At 39.5% G+C, this 18,083-nt stretch overlaps 1 protein-coding gene across 5 annotated transcripts in view; it reads left to right on the forward strand.

Annotated features, from left to right (window-relative positions):
* The first annotated feature begins 530 nt into the window (after nucleotides 1-530).
* The window catches only part of LOC116783940 (solute carrier family 22 member 16-like), a 52,401-nt gene continuing 34,848 nt past the window's right edge, over nucleotides 531-18,083 (forward strand). For 2 of the 5 annotated variants that reach the window (XM_032681970.1, XM_032681973.1), the window contains exon 1: nucleotides 531-684. In XM_032681970.1, the coding sequence (XP_032537861.1) occupies nucleotides 635-684 (50 nt within the window). In that variant the 5' untranslated portion in view covers nucleotides 531-634. Of the gene's footprint in view, nucleotides 685-1,915; nucleotides 2,029-12,655; nucleotides 12,752-13,863; nucleotides 14,046-18,083 lie in introns of those variants that run through there. The other 3 variants (XM_032681968.1, XM_032681969.1, XM_032681967.1) reach the window with 3 other exon arrangements.

Raw genomic sequence — 18,083 nt, forward strand, 5'->3', positions numbered from 1 at the left:
AAAATGATTCAGATAATGTCCTGTGGAAAAAGACGGTTTTACCCTCCTTTAATTGAAAACGTCCAAGTGAAATACACTAGAGCCTAAATATATTGGATTATTGGATTGTCGCAGGACGATTTAAGCACATAATTGCCTACTTTAATTTAATTTTAATGCAGAAAACAAGCGCGGGCCTGCAGGCTCTGCCCGATGGGACGGGCTGCGGCCCATCCTTCCCAGAGCAGCGGCCGAGGCGCTCGGTCCGTACGGGAGGTCGAGCCGCTCGCCCCGCAGCGAAAGAGCACCGCAACGGCAGCGCGGGGCCGCCGGGGAGGGGCGGCCCAGCTCCCCGCTCTCCGCAGGCGCTGCTCCCGCCGCCCCGGGGAGCGCAGGGCCGCCGTGGCTCCCGGCCCCCGCGGCTCCCGGCTCCCGGCCCCCGCTCCCTGCTCCCGCTGCCGGCCGGGCGCGCGGAGCGGCGGCCGTTGGGGCGGCGGTTGGTCCCGCCCGCCGGGCGGGGCCGGGTCCCGCCGGGGCCGGGCGGGCGGAGGGGGCGGGCGGGGGGACGGACAGGACGGGACGGGACGGGACAGTGCCTCTTCCCCGCAGCGCCGGGACTGCGGCGCCGAGGCTCCCGGCTAGCAGCAGCCCGGCCATGGCTCCCAGCTCCGAGCGGCTCTTCGACTCGCTGGGACACTTCGGCAGGTACTCTCGTGGGCGGGCGGACACGGGGGCGGTCACACTCCGGCATCCCCGTGCAGGGACTGACGGACACCCGCGCGGGCAGGGTATGACAGCCACCGCACGGGGAAACATTACCGTGCACCGCGCGTACTCACAGCATCGCACAGGCTGCGAGGGACTCGCACGCACACGCGCGGATCTTCACGCTGACACACACACACACACACGGGCTGTCACACACACAGAAACTGGCACAGGCACTACACACGCGGTTACACACACTGCGCCCCAGGGTACGAACAATACTGTACAGACAGGCGCTGCCGCTCGTATTGGCAGCACTCTACACACCCCCGTGTACAGTGTTCCATACCCGTGCAGTGATCCACCGGTATGCTCACTCACTCCGTGCACACACATCTCTGTATATGCCGTGGTCACATGTGCACCCGCACAACACCCGTTCACACACCTGTAGGCACCACGTGCATGCAGTCGCACACATTCACGTACGCGCACTCTTAGACATTTAATGTTCACACATTCCTTGCGCACGGGAGTGTACTCACACACACACAACGCCAGGCTGTGGAACAACCTGTGCACTTCAGAGGTGACAGCAGCACGCAGGAGAGTTCTGTGTGGCATTCAGATGGGCTGTTTCTGCCTAGGGGCACAGGGTTGTTGAGTGCAATAGATGACGTGTTTTTATTGGAGCTGGGTTTGTTGCATGTGATACATGGATATGGAGTATATGTATACACCCTTATCAGCAAAGGTTTATCCATGTGGTACATGGTATGATACATTGTGGAGAGTTTCCTTTGATGTGCTTTGTGGCTATGGTGTGTGTGTATACAATTCTGGGTTTGTTAGATGGGGTAAACAGATGTGGGATATGTGCGTGTGTGTGTGTGTGTATGCTTCTGTAGATGTGGATGTAGGACAGATATATGAGACTCTGCTTATAGCAGGTAATGGAGAAGAAATGTTTAGCAAGGAAATTAAGCTTTAGAGGATATGAATTGTAAGACTAATGGGTGCACGCCCTCACAGTGAGTTCTCTCCTGCACTTCCGCGATGTGCTGATCATCATGGGTTTTGCAGGCACGTGCTCCTTGAAGCAGATGGCTGGAATAAGACCCATGTGTCACAATTTGGCTACGAGTTGAAGCTGTTGAATTGCAGTGTTGTGCTTTCTAGCTCAGTGACCAGTGAGCCAGCCTAACTGACAATGTTGATCTTCTCTCAGGGGCAGGCAGGAGCAGCATTTTGGACAAAGCCAGGAGGTCCTGTTAATGGTAGAAGTGCATACCTGAACTCTGCAGCAGGAGAGGCTCTTAATATCATGTGCAAGCAGTAGTGGTGGGTATCAATAGCCTCTTCAGATGGTTAGGATGGAAAGACTTTCTTTCTTGACTGGGACCTATGCTTAAATTACGTTTGACTAGGTTGTGACTTACAGGCATATCTATCTGAACAATATCTCAGTCATTGTCAGTTCTGGGTCAGCAACAAAAAATACCTTGTTCTGTGTGAACTAGGAGAGAAATCCTAGCAATCAATTAATTTTGCTGTTGCTGTTGCTCTTCTGTCTCGTGTGTTCTTTGTGGAAAGCAGGCATTTGTCACTGAATACCGAAGTACCACAAAAGTAGTTGTTTCTAATCACTGGAGTAGTTTTCCTACTTGAGAACATTCATCAGTACTTTAGATAAAGTTTTTACAACCACTTTTTGCAATTAAAGGGCGAACAATTGTACAGCCATAACCTCACATCTAGGGACCAAATTATTTGATATGCAGTTCAACAGGGGTTGTTTTAGGTTTAGAAGCTTTGAGATGAATGGCAAGCTACCAACATTTGCATAGTCCTGTTAGACTCATGGCTGTTTGAGATTTCAAAGACCCCATTAGTAGTATAGTATAATAGTAAGTATGACAGTAGCTTATGGTGGATAGACCCAATTAAAAATACTGTAAAAGAACTCTATTTAATGCTTTGATAGTGCTAGATAAATGATCATCCTTCATATGAAAAAGTAGTTCTTAACTGTAACCATGAAGTTAGTTCTGTTCAGTTTGCATCATCCGGACACTGACAAATAGGCAGTTGTTCATTTCTTCAGTTCAAGCAATTCTCATGAGGCCCATATAACCTATGCACTATATATAGATTTTGTAGATTTGACAGAGTCAGATTCTGAGCAATCCAAGCATGACTGTTAGTATTTTGAGACTGTTTTGATTTTCCTAAAATCTGACAGATGCAGTAGAGAATGAGCAGCTGTTCATACATATATAAATATGGAAATAGTATGTATGCATTTTATATATATGTAATATAATACTTTATAGCAAATAAGTTATTAATATACACATAATATAAAAACCTTTAACATTGATTAAGACTGTGAATTTTACAGAATTGACATTCCCAGGGATGCTGACAATATTTTGCTTTCCATTTGGACTCTTTCACAAGTCTTAGTGATGCCATAGTTCTTACTGGGGTCTTGAGACATGCATGAACAAGCATAAAATGTTATGACTTCTGTAGCCTTTGCCAGTAGAGGAAGACTTTATGCCTCTTTTGAATTTGGGCATGGGTAGCATCTGTGGCCTATAAATTCAAGATGGTTGTTTTAAACATTGATCTTGAGTCTGTGTGTGGAGCATGAGATTACTGCTCACTATTGCAGAGGTGAATGACAAAAAACTGGTACTGTCTGCCTCAGATGGCCTCATCTCTAATGAGCTGCTAGGCCTTAAAACTCCCGATTTACCTGGAGTTAACCGCACCTTTCTCCCATGTAGCTGTTCTTGCCAGACTGTACCTCTGGGCTCTCCCTCTCAGCCTCCTGCCTTAGCCCCTTTCTGCCCACCCACTCCAACTGCAAAAACCCTCTCAGGGGCCCATCAGGTAAAGCCAGGCACAGACACTGGCTGTCACTTGCAGGCCCCATGCTGGGAAAGGAGATACATGACTAATGGGCACAAGGTTGGTAACTCAGTGTGTGCATAGTAGGTAGGCGAGCCTTAGGACCTGACTGGCTGGCTCACACTGCTAGCACATCTAATTCCCAAGTAAACGAAAGGACTTCAAATAACTTCAGTGACTTTAGTCTACCAGAAGGATACCAAACTTGCTTATCTGGTTGCTGATGAGAAACCGGCTATGTATTTTGTAGCTCTGATCTACACCATGGCAGTGTGCTGAATGGAGACATGATCTAATCAGGATTAGCTGTCTAGAGAGAAATCTGGTAAGGTACCCCTTATGGTAAGTGTGGATGAGCGTAAGGATTTGGTTTCCTAGCTGGAACGTCTGGTAGCTATGAGATGCAGCTTACATGGTACGTAGCTTTTTCCCTGTGATTAACAGTTTTCAAATCTTGGCTTATGCTTTAGCTAAAAGCAGGTGGTGAAAACTGTCAGGGAGAGAGGGGAAGATTGTGTGTCACTGACGCTATTTCCAGGTTTTATAATAAAGTATTTCTGGAGTTTTTGAAAAGATTGCCTTTTCCTTTGGATTATTCTGTCTTTTACCTAGTCGAGTAAGTTACCTAGATTTTCAAATGTTGGTTTTATAAACAATATGTTTTACTAGCAGTTAGATTATCTAATAAATTAAAAAATTCTGTTCTTTACTGAAATGTTCATGTATTCAGGTTTTGACATCTTTACATTGTTGTCTTCTACAGACGTGTTGCCTCGTCAGTGGAGTTGCTACAATTTGGACTTTAGAAGCAGTCGAAACCAAGATTAGCAATGGCTGCTGTGAGGAGGAGGGACAGACTGCCTATTTGGATGTTTCAGCCAAACATGGAGTTTAGTAGAGATTAATACACTTATCAGCAGTTTCAACATTTTCTGTTAATTTCCCTGGAACTTTTCTGGTGTTTATAAAGAGAAAAGAAATTCTGCTTAGCTCAAAAACTGGCTTGATTTTTGTAGAGATTCTTTCAGTGGACTTCTACAACGCAGACACTGCTGGTCAGTGCCATAGTAGCAATGTTTGAACAGCCAGTATTAAAGCCACTTCTCTTTGACCTCCTTTGTAGGGTTCTTGGTTCACTTCTAAAGCCCTACACCGAATGGTCTAATCTTTTCACACCTCAGAACCTTTCCAGGCTCCTATTTTCATGCTGCTGCCCTTGTCCACTCTCTTGTTACAAAGCTCACAGCTCGTGTGATCAGATTACATCTTCTGCAAATTGTGCTGTGTACATGTTATTTCCAGAAATTCTTGGTTTGTATCAAATAACAAAGAGTCCCAAGTATCTCAAAGATCATGCTCACCACTTCTTTTTACAAAAGGAAAATAAGAACATTTTCAAGCAATGATTTTTCTAACTCAAGTATTTTACAGCTGTCTTGAAAGGTTCTTTCCCAACAAAAATACATTTTTTGTGTGGAGAAGTGTGCTTGCTAGATGTGCAAAGAAATTGATTTTCCTTTTCCAAGTTAGTATGGAGAAACAGGCAATCGCATTTGAACAGATTAGCCTTAACTTAGAAAATGGAAGCATTACAAGATTTTTCTGAAATATTAATACATTAAGTGTTTAGTACATACTACACAAAATCAATATTTTTAAACAATATAATGTGAATTTCTGTTTAAGCTTTGAGTAGTTTCCTGAAGATGAACAAAGTGCTGTGGTTTAGAGATTGTTTTCAAAGAAAATAGGTTTTCTTTCCCCCATATACTGGCTACTTTATACAGTGGAAAGCTTTATTGCAACATATCTGTCATTCAGTTTTCAAAATGTATCAACAGTGGACATCTGTTTCTATTTACTAGAATGTGCCAGACAGAAGAATCTCAAATCTTAGTCCTCCTTTGGCTCTTATTCAGGGGGGGTGGTTGACAGAAGTGCTTCATAAGTGTTCTTCATCTCATAAGTATGCTATATGATAGCATCTGAGTCGGTCTGTGCTCATCTCAAATGTTCATAGGATAAAATAAGTGGACATGACTGCATTTCTTTTTTTCCCCCCTTTTCTGGGGTGCGTGTGTCCGGATATTTTGCAAATTATACTTAATCCTGTTGGTTGAATGGCTTGGAGAAGCGTGACAACCCATGTGTTTTCAGAGACCAAACTCTAGCAGCTTAAACAAAGGTCTTATTATCTATGCCTGACTAGGCAAAAGTGGAAATACTCTCAAGACTCAGAACCAAAGCTGGATACTGGCAAGTGCTCTGGGATAATGGTGACAATGCACTAACAGTGTGGTCTGCAAGAGGTACTAAGTGTATTTGCTGGGATCCGGGTCATATTGGAGATGGTGCAAAGCAAAATCTGCATAGACAAAAATGTACTGCCTCAGAACGTGCTGGCAACCACCTCAGCCTGGAGGTGGCATGCCTGTTTTTGGATTGAAAACTAGAACTAGATAGAACTAGATTTAAAAGTAGATTAAAATAATAGAAAAATGACTAAATAAAAGCAGGATGAAATTACACTTGTACTATCCATTACTTCTCTAAGGCTAAAACTTGCAGTGCAAATAACACTGAAACTTAAACCTAGTAAATCAATTATGATTTGCAAACCAGCTGCTGAGGTTCAGACTGCACCTCTGAAATGTTGCCAACCCCCCCAGGGTGGCTTCTAGATAAAGTTGTAGCATGGACGCAGCTATGGCAGCATAAGGCAATTATCACACACATCAAGGAGCTGACGATCAGCTGTTTCATCCTGAAATATTATGGTGTGAATGAAAATTAAATACATAATGACTGGACAGTGCGTTCCCTGTAATATAATGCCTGGGAATGGGATACAACTCCTATGAAAGCTCTGTCAATAATTTTCTCATAATAGTCATAATTTTCAGCAGTACTAAGATATCTCAAAATTGAAAGGAAATGTTTTATAAAAGACCTTACATATTTGTTTGACCAGTTTGAAAGTTTGACCAGTTTGAAAGTTTGACCAGTTTATTGCAGGAAGTAAAATCACACAAGTAGAAAACATCATTAAATTTAGATTTTTCTAAGGCCCCAGAAGCCTTTAGCACATTCTGTGGAAATTTCTGTGCCACCATTTTGCGATACACAATATGAATGGAACTGAGTACAAATACAGCTATGTATTTACTATATATACAGATATATGTTTAAGATAGCTTGAGGCAGGAAGCTATAGCAGCTGAGCAAGAACATGAGAGTCTCAAGTTCTCAGAAATATGGAAAAATTAGCAAGCCAGAGCAGATAACTGCTGATGTAGCTATATCTTGGCTGCAAGGTCAAGACTGGAAAAAGCGTGATGACAAACTGTACAAGACGGAGATTTATAAGTACTAATAATGATGGCTGATCTGCCAAACTGTCCATATACTTGGAGAGAAATCTCATCTGTCTTTGAAAATTACTGAAATTGCCTAGAGAGCTAATGTATACTTTAATATCATACATTAACAACCAGACTGGAGTGATCACCTCACTCAGAGCAGATGTTCTTTGAAAATCACATGCAAAGACAATATGGTTTCAGGAATTTAGAAGTACCATCCATTGGATCATAGACTGAACCCTTTCCTCAAGAAAATGTTTTTATCCAGAGGTGAAGTTAGGTTTCTTGTTCCTATTATTTGGAGGCATTAGTAGTAGGTAGCAGCATTAGAGGTGCAGCCACAGCAGTGGTGCTGAGGCAGGAACAAACCCTGGAGAGTATGGAAGCACCAATAAGGCAACAAGAAGTAGAAAAGAAGTGTTGAAAAGGTGCCTCAAGGAAATGGGAATAATTTGCTGCTCTATAAAAAGCAATCATCATCACTCTTTGGATGGGGCTCAGCACCATTTAAATGGGTTTTATATGTGACAGTCTGAACTTTTTCAGCTATATTGTGACTTTTTTCTCCTCTAAATTGTGAAAGAGATTTGGAATGATCTAAGTTTCTATCTGTATAAGTCTATTCTAGCTGTGTGGGGAGTCAGCTATCCAAATCAAGGCACTAGTGAGCTCATCTCTCTATGTTTACAGGCCTGTAGTGTAAACTTCAGACATCTGTAATTATCACCTTGTCAAGAGGGACAATTGGACAGTTAAGGGCATGATTTATCTGTCTTACTTCACATAGTGGTTTAGGACAAGGTAAAAAGGGATCTAGAGAAATACTGTAAATGTATATGGATTGCATACTGTATACAGGATGTTGCATCCAAGTGTACAGCATACATGCAGATTCTTTACTTTCAACCTGAATTAACCACTTAAGTCTTCACTAGAAGATTGGGATGTGGGAAATGCGTGTGGCAGGACACTGTCTGTGTCACAGCATTAGCCAGTGTCTCAAGAAACTCGAAGCAGATACCGAGATCCCTGCATTTCTCTTTGTCACACACCAGAAAAACTGTCATGTATGCAACAGTACTGTCGTTACAATGCTTGCTACGTTGACTCTCCATCAGCAATCCTCGCTTTCAGGTTCTTGGATACAGGTAACTCCAGTAAAGATTGATTTTGGTGAATTGTGGAGAGCATTAAGATGAGAGAAATAAAGAGATCAAGCCTGTTCTGAAAATGTGGAAATCCCCAGTTTTTAGAGAGTGTGGGAATAAACTCTGCAACTTTCTGAGGAGGAAAAAGGAAGATTTTTGCCATCACTTAGGAGTAGGCAAAAATAGATTTGTTTAGCCATTCAATTGTAGGCATAATGAAAATGAAAATGAAAAATAAGAAAATATTACTAATAGTATTCATTTAGCCCTTGTTCTATAAATAAATATTTCCATATCCATCACCATGATGTAATACATAATTTGGTGGATGTCTGTCTAGTGGAAGAGAGAAAGTCAATTACGAAATGTGAAAAACAAGCAATAATAGATAAGCAATATCCAAAAGCATTCTCTTACACAAGGCCATTGGATATATGGTGATTATACTGATTATACCCCATTTCATTTAAATAATTTATATTTCTGTCTCATATTCCAGAACAAATTGTTGTTTGATTTTTTTTTCTGCATCTTTAGAACTGGTGAAATACCGTAAAGTTGTTACAGCTTGACCCTTCTGAGAGAGATAATTCATGTAAGTCCCAGGGTCAGAGCAACTGGGACCTTATCTCATTTACACCTGTATTTTAAGCTCCTTGGAGAACTGTCATCCTTTGTAGATTAGTGTAGCCAACCTCAGTTCTGTCTCACCCACTGAGAATACAGGAGGCAATTAGTACTAAAGTAGATTTATGTAGAAGAATTCTGGTAGGTCTGAACAGAATCCAGCTTATTTATTCTTGTGGAGAATGGGACCTGTGTGTTGTTTGCAAATATTTATGTAAAGTTAGAATATAGCATTATTGCCGATCATTCCCTTGTATGAGATACCATAAGAGAAATGGCACTCAAGGAAAGAACATGACAGTACTGTGAAATTATGATCAGGTAAAAGCACATTATAGAGTATATTTAATAAGAAGACAAAGTACATTCTTAGCCTTGGCAACAGCAAAATCTGTAATTTGCATTTCTTTGTTTTTAATTTAAATTACTTCCAATTTTAATAGTTTAAAGAGGAAGGCAGTAGAATCACCTTCCTTGAATGACAGGAAAGGAAAAGGTTGCTTTCCATTGAGAAATCAAGAACAATATAAAATATTGTCTGTTGATCATGGAAGAGATAAATGACCAATAAAATTAATGAAACAACTTTCCTTTGAAAAGATCAATAATGCCATGAAGACTTTTACTTTTTTTTTAGAGAAACTGTAGAAAAACTCTTAGTCTGGTTAAAGTCAAAGGCAGTATATCAAATATCCAAGATCTATTAAATAAATTTTCTTCATTTCATACTATTTTATATACTCTACAATGTCTAAATCTCTTAGAGCAGACAAGGCAGAAACATTTTTCTTGTCCTGTGAAGACATAGGCTAGCGAAACCAATATCCAGTACGGAAACTAGAAGGGGATATAAATAAGCAAAAACTGGACAGAAGTTCATGACCAGGCTGCTATTAAAACAAAGCAAACTGAAACTTCTCCAGTGGCAATTAATCATTGAATAATGTCTCATTATGGGGCAGATTCCCATCATCCTTTGGAGAGAAGAATTGAGGACTTCTAGGCAAAGAGTAGATTACACATTTGCGGTGAAGAGGTACAGTTCGGAGGGAAGGTGAGCTATGAACCTGCAAAAGAAGCTGAAAGTCCTCTTGTGCTCAGTAACTTTTTTTTATATGGGTTTAGAGATAACCTGCCTTGCCTGTCAGGGATACTAATCTGAGCTCTTGCAAGCACTGATGAGCTCTTGGTGGGTCATCAGTGTAGACTCCTGAAAAGAGAGGAACAAAGGAGATATATTTTACTCTCTTCCATGTCCTAACTGGGCTTTAGCAACATTGTAGAAGATACAAGCTACTCTGTTACACAGAGAGAGAAAAGCTGTTGGTGTGGAGGCTAATTTCTTTTTGAATGTAGAATACAGCTGCTAAATATGGATGTACTTAAACAATCCATACATAAGCAAACCCAAGTTTAATAGAAGAACATACTAGACTGTGCATTAAATTGAATCCCTTTCTTCAAGTTGTAGAGCTACAGAAATGCAAGTGTAGGATTCTGTACAGGTAGAATTGCAACTGGCAATATTCTCTTTGGCAGAAAAGAATCTATGGTTCAAACTGAGTTGCCTTTCTAAAGGGATGCCCTGATTTACATGTTGACCATGTCCCAGGTTTTAGAAGACGGTATTATTTGACACTTAATTCCCTAAATGTAGCATCTTGTTAAGTGATATTTTGTTTTAGTGAAATATTCATAAAAAGCTAATAAGACAAAGGTATCTGCTTTAGCTTTTCAGTTTCACTCTTGATGAAGAGTCACTGGGGTGAAAGTCAGAATTAGCAAAGAACATTGTAACAGTTGCAAATGGAGTCAGGGAGAGTAAAATGACACATTATGTAGGTAAAATAATGCTTTAGGTAGCCCACAGAAATAGGCCAAATCAACTTAAACATATTCTAGGCTGCAAAAGTAATGCTATGGATAAAATAATTGCTTATATTAAGGAAGAAAGACACAATAGACCACTCCAAAATTCCATGACATTTCTATCAAGTATTTACAGAAATTATTTAAGCATAAGTTGATCCATAGAGCTAATAGTCCTTATTATTTCTAACTGAAATCTCAGAAGATACTAGTATGTGCAGGAATGGTTACAAACATTTGCTAGGAAAGTGATGTCCAGTGTTCTTAAATTAATTACCAGATTTCTTACTTGTTTTACCTTTTCCCATGAGAACTTTCAAAAACTTGTTATAGTAAGAAATTTTACAATCATTTTCCAAGTGGGAAGGAATTAAATTTCCAATACAGAAATTTAAAGCCTTGGGTAGTACGCTTAACAGTGTGTGGCATGGTATGTAGAGAATTTATGTAGAATTCAGACTGAAAATGAGCTGTCTATATTCAAATCTTCTTAGGTGTTACTATGAATAGGAAACAAGCAAAAAAATAGAGTTCTTAAAAGGCATAATATAACTGTGACAACTGTAAGGCTTAATTACTTTGCAAACTAGTATTTAAAGAATAGTTTGGTGTTTGATGACTTGCTCTTTGCTTCAGAATGGACAGTTTTCACCACTGTGAAGCAGATATTCAATCCATGCCTTTGTATCTTTAGCTACACCAGACTCAGAGTTTTGCAATAGAAATATGTAAACAGAATAACAAAGAAGCAAGAACATAATTATGACGAGTTAGTTTTAATTCAGGATTATAGACAGAACAAAAAAACTGGATACAATAAAAGTAAACTTTCATAGTTTGAAGATAGTCCAATGTGTCAGCAATGTAACAAGCAGAAAACATCTGATTTCCTAAATGGGAAAGGAAGAATGAAATTTAATAGTTTATACGTGAAGTACTGCCTATGTCTATAATTAGATGGAATCTCAATGAAAACATTTAAGTTCTGTTAGACACTTTACAGGTTATAATGTGAAATGATTTGCCGATGGAAATGGTACAGCAGGGAAAAGAATGAAATACCTAATTTGGATTTGTCCACAAAAGAGAGGCTGACTAAAAGAAAACAGTGTTACCAGAGAAACTGGAATTGAGTTCTCCCTGTGAGAAGTAATGCTGGTAATATATCATGCAGAGTATGTGCTAATTTTCTAAATGGTAGATGTTTATAGAAATGCCATTCCCGGAATAGAAACTTCCAAGTATAGAGCCTGAAGTGTTACTACTGTTCAGGCGTAACCACTCTGCTGTGTTTAACACTAGGCCAAATAACTCCAAAACAAAGCTAAATAACTTACAAACTGCATGTTCGTGTTCTTTTTTTAATTACATTACCTGATACATACCCTTAACACATTTAAAGCAGAAAAGACAAGTGGGTAACTACATTAAAATAGACTTGACTCCAGCTTTGCCATCAAAAGGTGTGAGAATTGCTGCCAATGATGTGTTTCCCCTTAATCAGAGGCTACTTTCCCAGGAAAGTCAAAAGTGTAATGTTTATGTGTAGCTTGGTGCAAATCCAGAGCCTTTGTGTCTTGCCCAGTTTCACTCCATTTGAATGAGAAGGTTGGGTGTTGCACTGGAGTGGCTGAGCCATGAACACACCATCCTTCTGTCTGGCTCTCCCCTGGGGGCAGTAACCCTTGGCAGAGGGGCAGCAAGAAACATCAGAGCATCTTTAACAGCAGCTGCTCTCTCTATTGTGAGTCTATAGGTGTAAGCTGTGCTACTGAACTTAGTAACTATTTAAACCAAGCAATATTTATCAACTAGATTATTTTGTCACAGGTGACAACAGGAATCTAATGTGCCTGATTTAGATAGTCAAACATTAAGAACTGTTCTATTTAGTTTAAAAAAAATTATTAAAAGGATGGCCCTTAATTCTGTAGCACTAATTCTTTATTTTCACACTGATTGACTTTCTCATCTAGGCTGTTATACCAAATGTCCAGTAGTGAACAGCCAACATATTTTTCTTCTTAACTCTAGTGAACAAATGCTGGACTTGTCTCAATCAAAGAGAAACATGCATAAGCTTAATGGGATAGAAGTGAATTCTTCAGAGAATCAAATTTAAATGATTGTAACAATGATTTGGTAAGTGTCTGCTGTTTGGTGACTGCACGTTGATGCACACGTTGTCATCAGTGATGATATATAATTCCTGGGGTCTTCCTGATCTCCATAGGCTTCCTTATTCCTGTTGCATCTGTGCTGTTGATATGTTTAAACTGGACATTCAACACAGCATCTTCTACCTCTGAAAACAAATTCTGGAAATAACCATCTTTTTCATGTGGGCTGAGACCAAGTCCTAGCATAGTTTAAACTCCCCTTAGGAGGGAAGGAAGTTTATTCTTGACACCAGAAGTCAAATAAAGATGTTTGTATTGTATATTTAAGGCTGCTTCCAAATCTGTATCACTGCATCATAGCCAAAATACTCTTGAGTCACATTCAGCTCCTTTCCTCTCAAAAAATAAATGTGGAAGTGCATCATAGCTTTTTGGTTTAGAGTGGAAAGAATGCTGAATGGCTTTGCTCACATTAAAAAAAATCAGCATGAAATACAGAGTTTAAAGTGGTTACTGAACACAAATTCTTTCAGAAATAGTAAATATCTGGAAATTTCTTTCCAGTGAATCCATCCTGTCGAGTGTACACTGCACAACAAAAACTTACTGTGTTTTCTGACTTAAGCAATTTACTAATGAGGTGGTTGAGAATAGAAGCAGTAAAAATAGTTCTTGTAAAGCTGATGGAATAGTACAAGTATTTTGCTAATCACAGAACAGTGTTGTGAGTCTATTCTACAGTAAAATGATTTTCAAATGTTTGTATTAGCTTTTGATGAGTATCTAGTAATACCCCTCTTTCATTGATAGACAGACAAGGAAATGTTATCAGAACCACATTTTATTTAACATGAAGTTAGTGTTTGACAACAAGTTTTGTCCCTGCTGTGCACTGCAGTAACTGACAATGGTAGAAGTACTGTGAGGCTGGGAGTTTAGTCTCCAAAATATATATGGCAATGTGTACTTCAAGTTTTTTTGCACACCAGATTTGCCATCTTTCAAATAGACTGGTGCAGATTATTTACATAAATGTAATATAAATTAGATTGAGCAACTAATCTAGCTTGTTGTTTGTGGGTTTTTTTGGGTTTTTTTTTGTATTCATCGTCTATTTTGACTTTTTTATTCAAGGTAGATCTGTTTCCCGCACAAAATTCACAGATGGTCCACAAAAAAAATACCACCGTGGCTGAGGGTAGAGCACTGTGTCTCAGAGGATGAATAAACAGTGGGAAAAGAGAAGGGAGGAAATCTTTTGCAGTGACAGTGCCACAGAGATGTTGTGTCATAAGACTACAGCCAGAGCACCAGTGGTATGAGATCTAGTTCATTGCCTTTGTGGAAGAATATGTCTTCAATTCAGCTACTGACATGATATTACGAGTGCTTTTCATACTGGTGAGATCTTAAAACTTGTGCAGAGGAAATAGAAAATGTAAAAATAATTTTTTACTATGAGCAGCAAACTGAAAAAAAAAGAAAAAAACTGTGGAGAAATTTCACAGAAATATTTTAAGAAAGACTGGAACATTTTCATGTTGTGTCTTGCTCAAGTTTTTGTGAAGATAGTTTTAGGCTCATTTGACTTCTGGCATTCATTAAGTGTCTCTATACTGGAGCAGTAACCTATAAAGTCTTCTTGACTTCTATATTTGACACTCCTGGCAAGAGTGACAAAATGTACTTGCCAAATAATTATTTCCCATGGCAAGTCACTGAAGAGATGGAAAAACACTGAGAGAAATTATCATACCTTTTAGGACAGTCATCATGTTCACAGAGCATTTTAAAAAATTGAAAAAAGCATGTGTTTTAAAAAAAAAACAACTGTAAAATATGTTATTGAAAATTACTGTTTGCAACAATATATGTTGTGTAATCTAATGCGTGTATGGGAAGATGAGTGGCATATAAAATACTATTGTCAAAAATTGTCCTTTTTGAGATCAGTCTGGAAAAATAAATTGCAGACTTTGCTTTTTTTTGATGAATTTCAGTAGTACTTATTGCTTCCGCAATGGTATTTTCTTACCATTTTGATGCATGAGCAACAGTATTTCTTTATTCAGGGAAATCTAACTTTTTAAATGGAGTTCGATGAGGTTAATAAAATGATTACAGTACATATTTGTCTGCAATAGAGATATTTAAGCTTTTAAGGGCTTTCTTATCAGTTTGGTGTTCTTAAATAAAGGATTTTGGAAAAGAGCTAATAATTTACAGTAGACATCAAGGACAGCATAGACTTTAACCTGTGCCTCAGGGTCAGTGAAATGTATGATCTGTATAGGTTCTGCTGTGACTTGCTGCCCCAGCACAGCCTCTGTGGGGGCTGCTCCAGGCTTCCCAACCTGGACCTGCTCTGCTCCCCCAGCACCGCCTCCTCCCGTGAGGATGAGAAGCTGCTCAGCCACCGCATAAGCAAGGGCCAAGAAGCTGCCCCAGGGTTTTAAGACTGGGGAAGAGCATCAACATGGCCACAACAAGAGGTCTGAGATGAAACTCATGCACCCAAAGGTTCGAAGGGAGGGATCACAGGCTAGCCATAGAGAAAGCAGCAGCTCTATGTTCTTCCTCACTCAGCACTCTCTACTGCCTCAACCTCTGTTCCAGCAAACCTCTGTCTACCATGAGGCTGGATCTGTGTCTTTGTCCCTTTTCAATCATCAGCTGTTCTGGAAAGCAAAGTTCCATGCACCTGTAGTATTTTTCCATTCCATGTATCATCCTCCCTACATGCTTTCTATATGTTGTCACTAACGGTCTGATTAATTCCTTTTTGGTAACCTTGCAAGTTAAGGAGTTTCTTGACCTTTCTAGAAGAAAAACTCTTCCTACCCAGAGAAGATAGTCAGCAGCTCTTATGATTGGGCTTTTCAATCTAGCATCAGTGGGGATGCTGTTACAACACTGCTGTTACAACACTGCAATGAACTTTGCCTTCATGGCAAAACAGGGCTTTCAGGATATTTTCTGTGTGTTTTGTGTACGTATATATACTGAGAGAGGCTTAGCCAGCCCAGTGTGGAATTTTACTGGAGAGAGCAGTAAATACTTTCTACAGGCAGGGGAGCAGCCCATTAGTGTGGTGTGGAATGTCTTCAGACACTGGTGATTCCAAATACTTTGCTAACTTCACATTAGGCCTTATTCTCCCCTATTCCTGCTCCCCTGCGGGCTCCTTGGCTCTTTTGTTGAGCAGTCAGACGTTAAGAACTGCAGTGCAATCCATCCTGTAAAATTCTGCAGCACTAGTGTGATTTTGCTGTAAAAACACGTTTTCCTGTTGTTAAATGAAGTCATATGCAGCATAGATTATGTCTATTAATGTCTATCTGGCATTCTATCTGACTTCTTGTGTTTGCTTAGCATTGGTACTGGAAATTAGGGGAAAAAATAATGGTACAGAGTGGATTTCTTTGTTGGAACTGAATAATATTTTCATAACACTGGAAAGGGAAGAATGTTTTTATAATAATCAGTTATATCTAGTACTAAGTTAAACACTTGAAAGATAGGTGAAATATGGCATGACACTTTATTAATTTCTTTAAAATGAATCCTTTACTGCTTTTTATAGTCGTGGAAACAAAGAAAGGACATAAAGAAAAGGAAAGGGTAATGAATTGTAATTTGTATGGCTGTAGAAAGTAACTGGAGGGGGATAACTGATAATTCTGTACAATGAAGTGATAAAAGACAAGAAAGATTTATTCAAGGTTGCAGAAGGGTGTTTTGTAAGTTAGTAATAGTTTTACATTTGAAAAGGGGACATTGAGATTAGATTTAATGAGAAACTTTCCGACAGAAAGATTTGGCAGTGGAGCAGTCTGTCAAAATGGTTACTGAAGTATGATCACAAGAAGTGTTCAGGAAGAGTTAAGATAAAACTCTCAAGGGAGTAGTTAGAGCAGAGATTAATTAGAACTGCTCCAAATCATAGCCCTGGTGATACTCTAGGGATTTCAGTTTTTAAAAATCAATGTAGTCCACTGCTTCATGCCATCTTCTCAGTCTGTATCCTTACAAGCCTCTCCAACAAAAAAGGGTATAAATATATTTTTCCTACACACTCTTACTGGGCAGAAGAGAAATTATGAACCTGATATTTCTTGTATTGCAAGAACTAATTGGGAAACTCAAGAAGTATGTATGGTTTGCAATTACTTCCTTCTTCCTCTGTCTGGGAAATATCAGTTGGGCTATCTGACATTGCAATTTTCTGATGCATAATGACAGATGTTGCAAATATTGGGGAACCTGGTTCCGCCTGTAGTAGAAGATGTAACTGCACAGCTTCTAGGGGTTTAATTTACCAGTTTTCTAGAGGTCTTCTTGTCCTGATTTCAGGCATTCTGCATACTGCAACAATAGCCCAAGTTGTTGAATTTGGTTGTGCTTTGTTATTTTTAAAATGAGTTTGTGTCTTTTGATGGGAACGGCTAAAATGAAATTAGAGAAGAGGAACTAAAAAAATGTTGTTGACCATATTTGTCTGCATCAATAGGGTGACAAAGGTTACATTTTAAAATAACCTTTGTTTTTTTGTGGTCCAAGATAGCCTAAAAACCTTTCAGAGCCGTTTCAGCCTTGCTCTGCTTTATGGATAGCTACTTAGTCTGCAAGAAGCTGTTCTCTTGAGAGGGGATTGGTAGATTTGAGGGTTACTGTGGTTACATTCTGTTTCTCTTGACCATATCTCTCAGTTTCATTCTGAAAGAGCAGCAGGGCACCTGTGTGAGGATTGCCTTGAGGTATCCTCAAGAGGGAAGTGGAGCCAGCTTTTGAGCTGCCATGGTGGGTTTAGCAATTCAACCCACTCAGACTGCTGTGGAACAGTCAATAGAGCTTTTGTTAAGGGAAAGGGGAATGAAAAGCACTGCATCAGAACAACAACAATGTCAAATGAAATGTCATTGGAAGAACGGGATAGGCAACTGGGTTTACATTTACCAAGGAAATACATAAAAATCACAAAGTAAAAGGCAAAGGAGAATGAGGATGGTGAATGGAGGTGTGTTATACAAGGGAACTGTTTAATTGGAAAGGTTAATTGGACATTAGGACAATGTATCCAGTAAATTCTATTTAAATACTCTGCTTAAAGATAATTTAGAAATTAATTAGAAATTGTGATGGTAGATGATTTAAAAGTCCTAGGCTATGTACTGTTGAAATCTTTATTATGGGAATTCCAGGCTAGATTAGATACCTTTTGGAGAGGAGCATCGAGAGACCACATTTGTTACAGATATTGGAATTGCTTTGACTTTTCCCACAAGACACTTCAAGGTAACAGGGTTTTAGACATCATTCCCTATGACTTCAGCAGAGATAGCCTCTGGTCATTT

The sequence above is a fragment of the Chiroxiphia lanceolata genome, chromosome 3 (assembly GCF_009829145.1).
Source record: "Chiroxiphia lanceolata isolate bChiLan1 chromosome 3, bChiLan1.pri, whole genome shotgun sequence".
In the NCBI taxonomy this organism is placed as follows: domain Eukaryota; kingdom Metazoa; phylum Chordata; class Aves; order Passeriformes; family Pipridae; genus Chiroxiphia; species Chiroxiphia lanceolata.